The sequence below is a fragment of the Leptonychotes weddellii genome, chromosome 3 (genome assembly GCF_054177405.1).
Source record: "Leptonychotes weddellii isolate Sample4059 chromosome 3, ASM5417740v2, whole genome shotgun sequence".
Taxonomy (NCBI): domain Eukaryota; kingdom Metazoa; phylum Chordata; class Mammalia; order Carnivora; family Phocidae; genus Leptonychotes; species Leptonychotes weddellii.
In genome coordinates, this window is record NC_138371.1 from 8,870,343 (window position 1) to 8,884,995 (window position 14,653).

At 47.0% G+C, this 14,653-nt stretch overlaps 1 protein-coding gene across 3 annotated transcripts in view; it reads left to right on the forward strand.

Moving 5' to 3' along the window:
- The first annotated feature begins 793 nt into the window (after positions 1–793).
- Positions 794–14,653, forward strand: part of PID1 (phosphotyrosine interaction domain containing 1) — a 194,940-nt gene continuing 181,080 nt past the window's right edge. The window contains exon 1 of one of the 3 annotated variants that reach the window (XM_081813456.1): positions 794–1,087. In XM_081813456.1, the coding sequence (XP_081669582.1) occupies positions 1,058–1,087 (30 nt within the window). In that variant the 5' untranslated portion in view covers positions 794–1,057. The remainder of the gene's footprint in view (positions 1,088–14,653) is intronic. The other 2 variants (XM_081813455.1, XM_081813454.1) reach the window with 2 other exon arrangements.

Here is a 14,653-nt window from a genome sequence, read left to right on the forward strand (position 1 = left end):
GAACACTAGCTTGTGAGCCTCCAGGCCTGGGAGCCCACAGTGGCCCCTAGCTTTGGGTTCTTCGAGCCTCCTGCAGCCCCTGGCAGATCTCAGAAGGGACGAGGGACGGGGGCCTTGTGCTCACCCTCCTCACCCAGGTACAGGCACCCTAGTCCTCTGCCCAGCATGCCATCCCTCACCGTGTCCATTTTTGGATCTTAGTCCAGACATTTCCAGGGTCCCAATCTAAATTAGCTCTCCTCTCCCCTTCTTCCCTCATCAGTCCTGTTTTATTCTCTCCCTAACATTTGTCAGCACCTGACCCAGTACCCCTTCACGTATCTTCTGGGTCACTGACCGACGTCCCAACTCAAATGAAAGCTCAGGGGGAGGGGGAACATTCTCCTGCCTTCTGTTCTGCGCCGCTGTATCCCTCAGAACCCGGTATAGGGCCGGAGCATAATAGCTGCTCAGTTAACTGTACCTGGAAGCGTGAATGGAAAGTCTGTGGCGCACCACAGCGCCCGGCAGGTCACAAAGGAAGCCCCCGAGCTCCAGGCTCGGCCCTCCCCAGCCAGCCTGACCCCTCTCCCGGACCCCATCCGGCCCGGGGCTCCCGCGGGGACTGGGGGGTGGCCAGGGCCGCCGGAGGCAGGATCTGGGGCCCCGGGGTACTGGCTCTCGGCGGGGGGGGAGGGCGCCGGCCCCGGGCATGCTCAGAGCGCGCAGGTCCGGGCGGCGGCGGCGGCGGCGGCGGGGGAGGAGGGAGCGGTCGCCGCCGCCGCCGCCGCCGCCGCCGCCGCCGTGCGCTCGCGGGCCCGGGCGGAGCTGCGCAGTCCTCTCGCAGCTGCGCCAGGACAGCCGGCGCGAGGCCGTGCCCACAAGTTGCCGGCAGCCGAGCGCGGCGCCGCCTCCTCTGCTCGCGGCCCCCAGCGCCCACCCCGCGGCGGCGGCCGGCTCCCGGACGCACCTCCCGCGCACACCGACCCCAGATGTAAAGCGGGACCGCAGCCCCTCGCCCCCCTGGCGCGATCCACAGTCTCGCCAGCGTCTCCTCTGCCAAACCCCGGGCTGGAAGATGTGGCAGCCGGCTACCGAGCGCCTGCAGGTAAGGGGCACCCGCACGGCCGGGGGGCCAGCCTGGAGGAGGAGGTGCCCCGGCCGGAGGAGCGGAAGGGGGGCGCCTCTGCCCACCTGGCGGGGATTTACCCAGAGCGGTCGTGTGAGACGCCTGGGTAAGAACAGGATGCTGTCAGCTTACCCCAGCGCCGGGCAGCCGACGGGGGCGAGGGGGTGATAAATTGACAAATGCACCGCTTCGGGCGTTACAACTTTTGGCTTCGGGTGTTTGTGTGCGTGTTGATAGATATAAGGTTGCACTTTCTGACCAGCAATTTTAGATTGCATTCCACTGACACAATTTACTGGTCTGGGGTTAGGGTTTTTGCATCCAGATTTTTTTTTTCTTCTTTTTTGTCTCCCGGAAAGACGGAGCAAATGATGTGTGAAAGCATCCATTTGCCAGTATAATTTGGAAATATCAAACTTGTTTTGGCTTGGCCACGATATGCATTTTATTATTTCATTTCATTTCATTTTTTTCCTATTTGTTGGTGCTCTCCTTTCATCTTCCCTGAACTTCAGCTCCCCCATATATTTTGGAAATCAGAAGTTAAGTTCAGCCAGGAATACTTAACGCTCTGGGTCATCCCATCAAAAGTTTTTCAGTGCTGTCTACTGAAATGACAGACTGCCTTTAATTTGGATTCTGAAGTTGGGGTGTTGGGAAGGGGGTCAAAATGAAAAAGAGGGATGTTTATGGAAAGGAGTTCCTCCAGTGATGCTTTGGGACCCTAGAATTGCCCAGACTGCAAGGTTTGATGACTGCCTTTTGCTCACAAATATTCTCAAGAGAGAGGGCAGCTACTCTGCCAGATAAAATCCACTGAATCTTGCAGTGAAACTTTTGGCAGACTCAGAGCCACATTGTTTCGTAGTAAACTTTGAAGAAGTGTTTAAGTGGTAAAATAGAGCACCATTGGAGGCTGAGTGGGTCTGAAGTCTTAGAACAGTGGAGGCCAGGAGCCCTGGCTGGCTTGGGAGTTTTCTCAATGAAAATTCAGAGCTCCAAATGCAGAATGCAGACTGTCCCTTAGATGTTGGGAGAGGCTGACCTTTGCCTGAGAGTTCTCATATTGAGGGTTAACCTGCAGAGGGCATTGCATTTAGCAGAAACAGATGCCTCCCCCATCCCATCCCTTTCTAAGCCTCCCTGGGGCCTGTGGATTTGTGGGGAGTGGGTTCATATTAACAGAACCTGAGACACTAGGCCAGTCCCCCAGGGTCTCAAACAGACTAAACAAGAAAAGGGACTTTTAGCCTTGGGAACAAGGTGGTGGGTGACCAACCTCTAACCTCCTCATCCTCCTAAGAGAGTATCACATTGAGCTCTGAATGATTGACCAGAGGTAAGTGAATGTATTTTGGCAGTAACACCAGTTACCAGTTGTGCATTTGAATCCCCCCTTTGGTTCAGGGCATGGCTTCTATTCTAAAGGAAGGGGTGACTGAATGGGGTGGAAGGTCCCCCCATCCAAGTGAGGAGGACAGGTCTTAGAAGTCCTTGGAGAGATGAGGCCAGAGTTCCTGGAAGTGGCTTTTCTGGCCTGGGGCTCTGTGCCTCTGCAAAGTTTGTGGATTTTGTCTCTTGAAGTTATTTCTACCGGCCTGTTTCATTTAAGGACTCCTGTGTGCTCCGGAGCACGTGACCCTTGGCAGGCAAGAGCTCTGGCTTACGTTCCGCATGGCAATCGTTCCTTTACTAGAAATGTCCTCCTGGCTCTTCTGTGAAATGTACACATGTGCCTTTGGCTCGAGTCTGGTTTATTACAGTTTGCGCTTGCAATGCATTTATTTCATTTTGAAGTGTCATGTTGAAAGAGCCGGGGTTTGGGCTTTTGAAAGCTCAGGTAAACATGTCTTATCACTGACGAAGATCAAATCCCTGTTGGAAGGTTCTTCCCAACACCAGGCTCACCTTCATGCTTCCCCAATTTAAATTAGTCAACAAACCCGGTTCTCTTTTAAAGGTTCGGCTCAAGCCTTGCGATTATTGAAGTGAGCCAAATGGAGAAAAAAAAATCTTCATAGTCGTGGCTTCTTTCCAAACAGCAGCTCGACTCTTTTTTCAAAACACACAATTTGTATGCTTTTACTTTTTGTTTCTGAGCGAGGGAGTTGTTGAGGGTGAGGTGGTGAGTGAGCTGCGTGTAATAATATTTTATTTACATTCCTTGTGGTTATGTTTGTCACGGTCTCTGTTTGTGTCTGGGATTTTTTCTTCTCCTTGTTGCACTCAAGGCACCACCATATAGGAACGTTGGTTTCCGATTCCTTAGTGAATGGGATACTTTATCTTGCCCCGATTCTGTGGCCAAGGAGATGGTGATGGAAATTGTGTTCAATGGGGAGATAAATGATAAGTCCCACTCGTGAATGAAGTTATAGCCCCACCCTTCCTACACAAATCCTAACCTTCTCCTACAACCTCATTAATTTTTTTTTCTTCATTAATTTTTAATGCAAGACTTCAATTTAGATGAGCTGGAGTGCAGAAAATCCTTCAAGGAAGCATTCCCAGAGCTTCCTAATAGGACTAAGGGCTCAGGAACCAATTTATTGTACAAATACCTAGAAACAGAAGAGGCGAGGGAAGAATAGAATGACATCTTTTCTTAATTGATTTTATGAGCTAGATGATGCCTCTTCAAAGGCTCTGTGGCCCTGGGAGCGTGGCAGAATCTTGCTCAGGCCAGACAGTCACTCTCTAGCTAATTTGGGGCTGGCAACCAGCCTTTTTTGCTCAGAAAAGGACATCTTTGATCGGGTTTGATTATCACTATCAATACTCACTTCTTTGCCAAACAAAATGATGCTGATGTTTCCCGATTTGAGGTGTAGCTGCTTGACCCAAATCCAGCATGGGCAGAGCGACCTGTTGCCCCAAGCAGGGCTGAGCTGGATCATTTCTCATTCAGTCACACACCCCGCGGCAAGTTCATCTGCTCCCCTGAATGTTAAAACTTCTGTTGCATCCCACTCGAGCCCTGGCTAGGAGCTTCTGCCATTAAAAATATAATAGGATCAAAAGGGATGTGAAGATTTAAATTTCCACCCCAACTTTTAAAAATGAATAAATATGAGTTCTTCCCTCTTCACCTTCTATATTACACAGTGGACTTTTTTTCTTGGAGGGACTCGGGAGAGTTATAAATTTTTAAAGAAGCAGATTTGAAACAGGTTCTTCGCAGAGAAGTAAAGGGGACTTTTCAGTAGAAAAGGGCTATGTATTGGTTTTTTAACATAGAGATGAGATTACTTCTGGCCTCGATATTTTAAAATTTGCATGAGTTTCCTAATTGTCTTAAATCTCGGGCAGAGGAGAATCCGTTAGAAACGACAGACTCATCCATACAAGAGTGAGGAGACGTTAGCCATAGAAACGTGTATTTTCCCAGAGCATATGTCTTCAGTGAGCTTCCAGATACATTTTTCTGCAGGCCAGGAAAGGAGGAGAGCAAAAGAAAAATGAATGGAGGCAGAGTTTGAGACAAAGGAGGCCAACAGATCCTTGCCTGAGGTGTAGTTCTCACAAGGATGGCGTGGAACGTGATAGTAGGAAGGTGTATGAGAAGCAGGTTCTAGCAAATTCTAATTGTGGAGTCAGTATGTAACTGTTTTCTCATGAGGCTTCTTTTTTTTTTTTTTTAAGATTTATTTATTGGAGGGAGAGGGAGGGAGAGAGAGAGAGAGAATTAACAGGAGAGGCAGAGGGAGAGAATCTCAAGCAGACTCTGTGCTGAGCACAGAGCCCAATGCGGGGCTCGAGCTCACAACCCTGAGATCGTGACATGAACCCAAACCAAGAGTCAGAGATGTAACCGACCGCGCCACCTAGGTGCCCCTTATGAGACATTCTTTAAAGGTTCCAATTTAATCATTTGTCTGTCTTCCCTGAGATTGAAATTTTTCCGTGGCAGATCCAGAAAATGCAGAACTTCTATCCATAAAGCTGGCTTTTGGCTTCTCAGCCTGGATCATTCTCTTGCCCTCACCACTTTCCTTTTTATTCTCATTTTGTTCAGTGGCCGAGCATCAGCACCTTCAAAATGTGGTGCAATGAGGGAGGGTAGGGAGAAGACCAGATCCTGCTTTCTTTGGTTTCTGGTGAAACTTTGGGCTGGCAAAAAGGTCCAAGTAAATAAAACTTAAGTTTTACTGGAGATAAAACTTTGGAGATTTTAGGTAAGAGTACTTTGTCCCCCAGGATTACCTTGTCCTTTCTCTGCCTAGCCTTAGCTGGTAGATTTCACCTTCACTTGGCCTGGGGATTGTTCTAGACTTATTTCTCTATTATTATGCCCTTTTCACTTTTCCCCTGAGACGTGACTGAAGAACCCTTTAGAACGTCAGCTAGAGACCATTAGACCAGACCCACAGGGCGGAGAGAAGACTTGGGCAGATATGACACTTTCCCAGGCTGACCAAATTGACAAAAGGAACACAGATTAAGGAAGGTAATGACAGCAGTCCGATTCTGTGGAGCACACACTGTGTGTGTGGCACTGTGCTAAGAAGTTTTATTTGAATTATCTAGTTCGTTTATCTGCCATAGCCACTTTTATCATCATTTTGTAGTGAAAAACAACAACAACAACAAAAACCCCCTGAAAGCCAAAGACGTGAAATGATTTGGTCAGGGTTGGACAGCTAGAAATGGGCGGAGCTGGAATCAGAACCAGGTGGTCTGGCTTCAGAACTTACTTCTTTTTCTTTTTTCTTTTTTAAAGATTTTATTTATTTATTTGAGAGAGAGAATGAGAGAGAGAGAGCACATGAGAGGGAGGAGGGTCAGAGGGAGAAGCAGACTCCCCGCCGAGCAGGGAGCCCGATGCGGGACTCGATCCCGGGACTCCAGGATCATGACCTGAGCCGAAGGCAGTCGCTTAACCGACTGAGCCACCCAGGCGCCCCAGAACTTACTTCTTAACCACTTCTCTAGTGCAAAAGGATAAGACGATGCTATCCACATCCTGGGGCTCTTGTTACTAAGAGCTAGGATTATAGCGGTGGTGGTCCCAGTGGCCCAGAGGCGGCTTTCGTCTTCCTTGTGGCAGTGGTATGGTTGCTTGTGACAACAAGGGCTACCCTCTTTGGGTGGCTCACACCTCTGGGGGAAGTAAGCTGCTATGTCATACTTTAGCTGAAATTCCCGATTGCCATCATTGGATCTTTCTCTGAGTTTGTCAGCGAAATCTCCACCAAGTGACTTGCAAAATGTCAGCCTTGGAAACACCTCTGCCCCCTGGTTACCCATTGCCTAAATTGGGCTGTTTAATGTTGACTGTACTGGGTTATCTTGGGGTGTTAGGCAACTTTTGCATTTTGTTTGATGTTCCAGATCGGCTCTCTCCTCCCTCCCCACCCCCCCCTTCCAGTGACTCCCATGCTACTGTGTAAATCAATCCTGTAAATTGGGTCCTGGAAGAGTCAGTCCCGGACAGACTGGGGAATCAGGCTCCGTTCCACAGAGCTGTTCGACTCCACAAAGAGCGAATAGTGGCAATGCAGGGAGGCGTTAGTGGTCAGCAAATAAAAGTAGTCCAGAAATGCTCAGTAACACTGCCGTGTGCTTCACTCAGCCCTCCCCTCCCCCGGAGCCCCACATCTCAACGGAGGCTTTGTTTAAGTACAGCACGAAGAAATAGTTGAGGTCGTCGTCCAAAGACGTCCTTGGAGTCTAGTGGAATTAGTTCCTATCATTTTATGTTAACTTAAAAAGGAGTTTTGATCCCAGTTCAGCTGCCAACCAGTGATACAACATCAGAGTCTTCCCCAGGTCCAAACCCTCAGGCCAAGAACTGGAAGAGGACAGTGTCAGGAATCAGACACAGACTGGCTTTGTGCCTTTGGCCTGTTTCAGTGCTTCCAAAGTCTCAGGGGAGCTCTCTCCCCTAATGCTGGTGCCACTTGGGGTCCTCATCTTGCTGAGGTCTTCTCTCCCATGCCTGATGGCCCGGAGCTCCTTCCTCTTCCCTCAGTGGCTGCCACTGAGGTCTTGCTTTGATAAGGGAGGTTCCAGTAGGGAACCCCTCCCCGCCAAATATATGCTGAAGTCCTAACCCCGCTACCTGGGAATGTTGCCTTGTTCGAAAATAGGATATAATCGAGTTGAGTCACTCTGGATTAGGGGAGCCCTAAATCCAGTGACAGGAGTCCTTCTAAGGAGAGATTTGAAGGCACAGAGGAGGTACAGGAAGGAAAGCCTTGGGAAGACCGAGACAGAGAATGGAGTTGGGCTTCCACAAGCCAAGGAATGCCAGGGGTTGCTGGCATCCACCAGAAGCTAGAAGAAAGAATCAAGGGAGGGTTCTTCCTAAGAGCCTCTGCAGGGAGCATGGCCCTGCCGGCATCTTGATTTGGGACTTCCAGCCTCCAGAACTATGAGAGAATGCATTTCTGTTGTTTTAAGCAGCACCGTCTGTGGTAATTGGTTACAGCAGCCCTAGTAAACTTAATGCACTCATGAAACCATATTGCTTTTGACCGCGTTCTCTGTATTTCTGGAAGCCTAGGTATGCCTGACTTTCATAAACTGGGACAAAATGAACGTGTCTCTCTAGTGTGCTCTTTTTATACCGAGTGTGTGAATTTATTTACAGTGGATTCAGAAAAAATGAAAACAGACATTATAAAACAACTAAATTACTGCTTCTTTCTCCCTCATCTGCTTCTGGTCCACATCCCAGGAACGGCGGCAAACGGGTTTTGTGTTGCTAAAGGGAGCGCCTTCGGAAAATACAGTAAATGTGCTTCAAGAGGCAGTTAACTTTGGTCATTAAAATTATGGGATGTGAAAGATAGTTTGCTTTAAGGTGGATCTCGGCGATACTTTCCCAGGCAGGTGGAGGCCAAGGGAAGGTTAGGGTTTTATCCTCAAAACGGTCCAGGTTGTCAGTCTCTGCAGGGTCTCTGGGTAACAGGCCCGCTGGTGACTGACTCTCCCCAGCAGGGACAAGGGGGGGTTCACTTTAGATTCTATTCAGGGCAGCCCCACATGATGGTCTGGATGATTATTTGCATCTGGTTGGATACTCTGGGTTGTTTTCATTTTTCACTTGGTAACCGTGTAAATTATCTTAACGAAGAACCTCTTTCTACTGCGAAACTCACTTTGAAGACCCAAAGCAAATGTCGCGAGGAGTCACCCTTGCTTTCCTGGGCGGGGCTGCTGTTCTCCACGCGGTGGCCTCGGTGGCTCAGACGGCAAAAGGTGCAAAGGAGCCTGAGTCCGCGCAGGGCTGCCCTGGGGTCGGCGGGTCGGCGGGTGAAGAGCCTCTCCGGGTTTTTAATGCCATTTCTCCTTTCATTCTCTTCCTCCGGGAGGAGTGAATACGGCCCGCTGGCCCGGGCAGGGAGAGCAGAGCTGTCGGGAGGAAGAGGCGCCTGCTTTGATGCCCAGGTGTGGGCGACGTCCCGGGCCCGAGCCACCCATGGTGGGGGTCGTGGAGCCCGCGTTTCCTTTCGGAGTGTGCTGGGGGGCGGGGGGATGGTCCCCGGGGCCGGGGGGCCCTGCTGCTGGTGGGTGGCTGGTTTGTGTCGGGCCTAAGTTCTCCGTAGCTTAGTGCGTTCGCTCCCCAGCGCCGCCATCACAAAGCCCCGCAGGCTGGGCGTCCTCGGCAACAGCAGATCCGGAGGCCCCAAGTGTGCAATCAAGCCGACGGGCAGGGTTGGTTTCTTCGGAGGCTGCGAGGGAGGGTCTGCTCCGTGCCTCCCTTCTCGCTTCTGGTGGGTTCCCGGAAATCTTAGCTGTCCCCTGGCTTGTGGCCGCCTTGCCGGTCTGCACGCGGCGTTCTCCCTGGGTGTGTCTTTTTAGAAGGACACCAGGGGCCCACCCTCCTCCGGTCCCATCCCACCTTGGCTAATGACATCGGCGATGAGCCTGTTTCTAAGAAGGGTCACATCCTGAGGTATTGGGGTTTAGGACTTCAGCATATGAATTTTTGGAGAGACACAATTCAGTCTGTAACACTTACTTTAGAATTTTCTTTTGAGTACTTGAGCCAAGCACCAAAAAAAAAAAAACCAACAAAACAATGGGAATTTTTTTTTTTTCCAAATGGTTGTATGGATGTCAAATGGAATGGCTTATCTGCTTCATGTCATGGCTACTATTTTATACCTAATTTGATTGAAAAATTACAAAATAATAGCTGCCTAGGATAACAAGGTAACAGATCAGATATCTGGGAAGTATGTTAATAAGCTTGTCCCTTTCTCTCTTCCCCATTCTACTCATGAAGGAAACTCATATGATCTGTCTGGTCGTGATTTTTCCACAACTTTGTCCAGGTTTGTGCAAACATATACAAACATATAGAGGCAAATTTAGGTCTGTCTCATGTATTTCAATAATATAATCATACTATATATGTATTACTATGCATTTGTTTTTTCACTTTATAAAGTGATTCCTAGATATCTCTTCTGGTCAGTACAGTGGCTGCCCCTTCTCCACGATTCTGCTTTCCATGGTTTCAATTACTTGCAGTCAACTACAGTCCAGAAACACATGATCCTTCTTCTGACAGATCATTAGAAGGTCAGTAGTACTCAAAGGTTACGTGACAATGCCTACATCCTTCACCTTATTACAAGAAGAAAGATGAGTACAGTGTAATAAGATATTTTGAGGGACAGACAGAGACCACATTCACTGAACTTCTATGACAGTATATTGTTATAATTGTTCTATTTTATTATCAGTTATTGTTAATCTCTTACTGTGCCTAACTAAATTAAAATTTATCACAGTTATGTATGAATAGGAAAAAACAGCATATGTAGGGTGTGCTGCTGTTTGTGGTTTCAGACATCCGCTGGGGGTCTTGGATCATATTCCCCATGGATAAGGGGGGGCTGCTCTAACGTAGCCCCAACTCATTCCTTTTAGTATCTGCATAGAATTTGTGGTAGAGTTGGACCACAATTTATTCAGTCCTTCCTCTATCAAGGCGTAACTGGGGCATGTCTGTGTTCTTTTGTTGTTCTCCTGCCTGTAGATAATACTGTTATAACTCCCTAGGCAGGTCCTTACGTACTTGCACTTGTATTTCTTTAGACAGGAATTGCTACATCTAGGGGTATGCATGTTTTATGTTTTAGCAGCTGTTAATGAAGGCCTCTGTGAGAATTCCGCTTTTTGATCAGAAGTGTGTACAATTCTAGCAGAGGTGCAAAGAACATAGTTTGCTGGAGAAAGGATAGTCTTTTCAACAAACGATGCTGGAACAATGGGATATCCCCAAGCAAAACAACCAACTCCAAACTTTAATCCTTACTTCATACATCTGGCATACAAAAACAAAATTCATCACAGGCCTAAATGCAAAACCTTAAAACCATGGAACTTCCAGACAAAGACAGTAGAAAATCTTTGTAACTTTTTATACATCAGCATAAACATTCCTAACATCAAGGCAATGCCCAGGTCTATTACACCCCGAAGTTTCTTTGGATCAGGCCAAGATTTCTCAGAACAATAACAAAAACATGATCGATAAAATTTGATTAAATGGGGCTTTATCAAAATGAAAACCTTCTGCCCCTTAAGTGATTTTGACAAGAGAATGAATAGGTAAGACACAGACTGGGAGAAAATACTTGCAAATCATATATCTGTAAGAAAAGACTTGTATCCGGGATATCGAAAGGACTCTCAAAGCTCAATAGTAAGAAGATAAACAACCCAATTAAAAAAAAAATAAGCCAAACAATTTGAGCGAAGAAGTTATATGGACGAGAAATAAGCACACAAGGCTATTGAACATCATTAATCATGGAGAAAATGCAAATTAAAACCACAGTGAGATATCACCACATAACTCTAGAAGAGCTGAAATTAAAGAAATTTCAACCACACCATGCGCTGGTGAGGATGTGGATGAACTAGAACTCTTACTGCTGGTGGGACATAAGGTGATAGAAGGCAGATCAGTGGATCTGAGGATCGGATGCGAGGAAAGAATTTGAAAAGGGCTTGAGTAAATGTTTGGGGGTGATGGATGTGTTCAACATCTTGATTGGCTGCCTCACTTATTAGAAGTTACCTCAGGGCCTCTGATTTGCATTTTTTTCAACTTTAAAATGGGGGTAATAACATTTAGCTCTTGACTACTCATTGAGGTATGGACTACAAAGAGCTTAGCACGGTAACTGACAAATACTGGGAGTCAGTAAATACTAATTCCTTCCCCGCATTTCAATTCCAAAGGGTGAACTAGGAATAGCCGTGTAGCATCTTAGGACTGGGTGGATAATAGAGTTTTGGTGTTTCTCGAAGTGTGTTCCGTGGAGCATGAGTTTAGTGAGCTACTCACATGAGTCTTGCCACAGAGGGTTCAGTCTTTAGTTTGGGAAGCAGTGGGTGAAATGAAGTGAGTCTGGTTTACTGCAGAACTTCTTGTAGCCTTTGAGATGCCAGTGCCCCGTGAATTTCCACGTGAGGGGAGAAGAGAAGGCAGCCCTTTGCAGCCCTTTGCAGTCCAGAGTGCTTTAATACAGAACTTGAATTTCTTTAAGTTGACAAACTGTGGGCCTGAGGCTTGGCTCTAGCTTACAAAAATATTTCCTTTGGCACCTTCAGTGTCTATAAAAACTTGACAAATTAGTTTCCAGGATTGAAAAATTAGAGGAGTTTATAAGGAAATCTGGACTTTCTGATTCTCTTAGAAAATGGGAGGTTTAAGCCACAGTGGGTTCTGACATAGTGACCACCAGCCGGCGCTGTTCTGTGTGGACGGGGAAGTGGCCTCCAGCTTGTCCCAGGCCTTCTAGATCAGGTGTCACTAAGTCCCATAAGCTGATGGGCCTGGGATACTTGGATTGGGGACTCTGGTCCAGTTCAGCTCCTTCGTTTGGCTGGTGGGAAAGCTAAATTCAAAGTTCATGTAGTCCTTGGAATCAGGATGAGGTTCTTGGTCTTCTGACTTTTAAAAGCCAAGGCGATAGAAGATTGTGTGACTATGTTTATTTGCTTAGCATCATTCATTGCTTTGCAGGCACAACTCCGGGAGCCCATCTTCAGGTGCCTGGAAGCCAGCTCTTCTCCCCTCTTTCTAGGGAGCTGTGTGTCAGAGTTTGTGTGATTGGCGCAGGGACTCGCCATCGCCCTTTCTCTTCAGGGCACACAGAAGCATGGGAACCACAAGTGGCCTTGTGCTTGCCACGTGCTGATCTTGAGCCCAGGGGAAGGCTTCCAGGCACAAGTGGGAGGCTTCTCTGACTTTTCACTAAATCCACAGCACCGTTTCCTGCATAGCCTATGCCAGGCAGGTGGAAATTTCTCATTGTCATAATATTGGCTCATTTGGGGGCATTTTTACTGCCAAACATTGGCACAGATGGCTTCCAAAAGGGGGAAATTTAGAGGATGGAGAGTAGTTTTTAATTTAATGGCTTTCAAAATTTTCCTTGCAGATTATCAGCCTATGAAGAAATGCTCAAATGTTATTTCAGGAAACCTAAACTGAAAGACATCTTCAATGGTGGCAATACCTTCAAATTTAAGAATCCCTGATTCCACCAACCAAACAAACAAAAACAACAAAAAACAAACCAACAAAACACCAAACCAAAAAACCAATACCAAACCACTCAAAAGCATGCTGTAGATGTTTTCTGGTCCTCTTGGGAGTAGATCTGCAGCTTCACTTACCTTCCCAGATATGCTGCTAGTCTCCTTAGCTCTGCCCATTCCTGCAGAATTACGGGATCTGATTATTTTTAGCATTATAAGTATATGGAGTTAACCAGAAAGTGGCTGTAAACCAATGAGTTAGACCTCTCACTCTCAACCAATCTATTTGGTTCCTGAAGGCACGAACACTGTGTACGTCCTGGCTCCTCTGAGTTAGACTGTCGAGTCAGGATGGAGATGGTTTCCTATTGCTCCTCCATTGGACCCCCTTCCAATAAGAGTTTATGACTGTATTAATAACTATTCTGAAAATTATTGCACACTATAATCAGACTCAGAGTTGGGTTATTACTTATCTGTCTTTCCTTCTTATCTAATCTAAGTTAATCTAAACTGTTTTCCTACAGCACCCTTTATTTTTATTTATTTATTTTTTTGAGAGAGAGTGAGAGGAAGAGAGTGCGAGCAGTGGAGGAGCAGAGGGAGAGGGAGAGAGAGAATCTTAAGCAGACTCCACACTGAGGCTCATCTCAGGGGCTTGATCTCAGGACCCTGAGATCATGACCAGAGCCGAAATCAAGAGGTCGACACCTAACTGACCGAGCCACCCAGGTGCCCATCTCCAGCACCTTTTAAAACCAGAACTTCATCTGAAATAGTTTCTGCTGCAGAGTTAGCTCTGCTATAGCAGAAAGGGGAAGAGGTAATGCTGGCCTGTAGAACATAAAGCTCTTGGCCAATCTAAAAGCTCAGAAAATACAGTTACGTATTAGATCCTTATATAGTTCTGGAAAGATTGGTTTTGGTTAGTAAAGAAAGAAATTCAAATGCCTTTGAAGTACTTTTCAGTAAAAGATAGAAATACCACTGACACATTAAAACAAGACTGAAATAAAACCCTTCGAATACCAGTCATATAATGAAGGATTTAGTTGTACCTGAAAACCGAGGAGAGCAAGTATAACTGAGCCTGAAACCTCCAGCTCTGAGCTTCCCAGCGGCCTAAGAAGAGAAACGTGATGAATTACTCAGGTCTCATTATCTAATAGAAGACTCTCCATCAACTCATCTGGAGCCCCAAGTGTTTTCCTAAATTGAAGACCCTAGAAGTTACCATATGGTTCTTTATATGGGACACCGTAGCACAGATGCTTGGGTGATAATATTAATTGTAGTTTTTGACAAAGATGTCTCTGGAAGTTGAAAAAAATAAACAATGAAGTAGGAATGCTAAGACTGTTATCCAGTGTAGCGGTTGAAGTGGACATCTGTGGGTTTTTTCTGCCCAACTTCATTTCCCATCTTCTGGTAACAGCACCCTGATCTCACCTTTGGGAATTATTTTCCCTCTCCCGTGTGTGGGGGCCTCCATGTACTTCAAGGAGGGGGCTGTCAGTGTGCCCTCCTCCAGCTCTGGCATCCTGCTGTCTACGTTAATCGGACACTTTCTCCCCAAATTGGGATCCTGAGCAGGGTGGTAAAAAGGCTGGAAATCGCCAAAACTGATTATTCTGCCCACCTAGATCTGTAGTGCTTCTGCATAGACCCCAGGAGCTTCTTGATCCCCATCCTTCCTGAGCTTGGTCCTTCTGTATCTCCTTTCAATCTCGTATCACTCTGATGATTAATTTTTTTCTTCTCCAGTGAGCTGGAGTTGGTGTCTACTGCTTGCAACCCCTGCAGACTCTGATTGCAAACTCTGATTGATATACAGGAAGAATTTTCCATGAACCCACTGGTGTTCAGCCTTCAAATTCTGTGTCCTGAAACGTTCTGTGTGGAGCAGAGCTGGTGTGCGGAGAAAAGCGAGACAGCCATGCTTGAAGGGTCTCCAAGATACCAACCAGAAGGTCATGGACGCACACCTGTCCTTCCTTATGGGTACCCTTTCCTTGTCAAAAGTGTGCTTGCTCCACT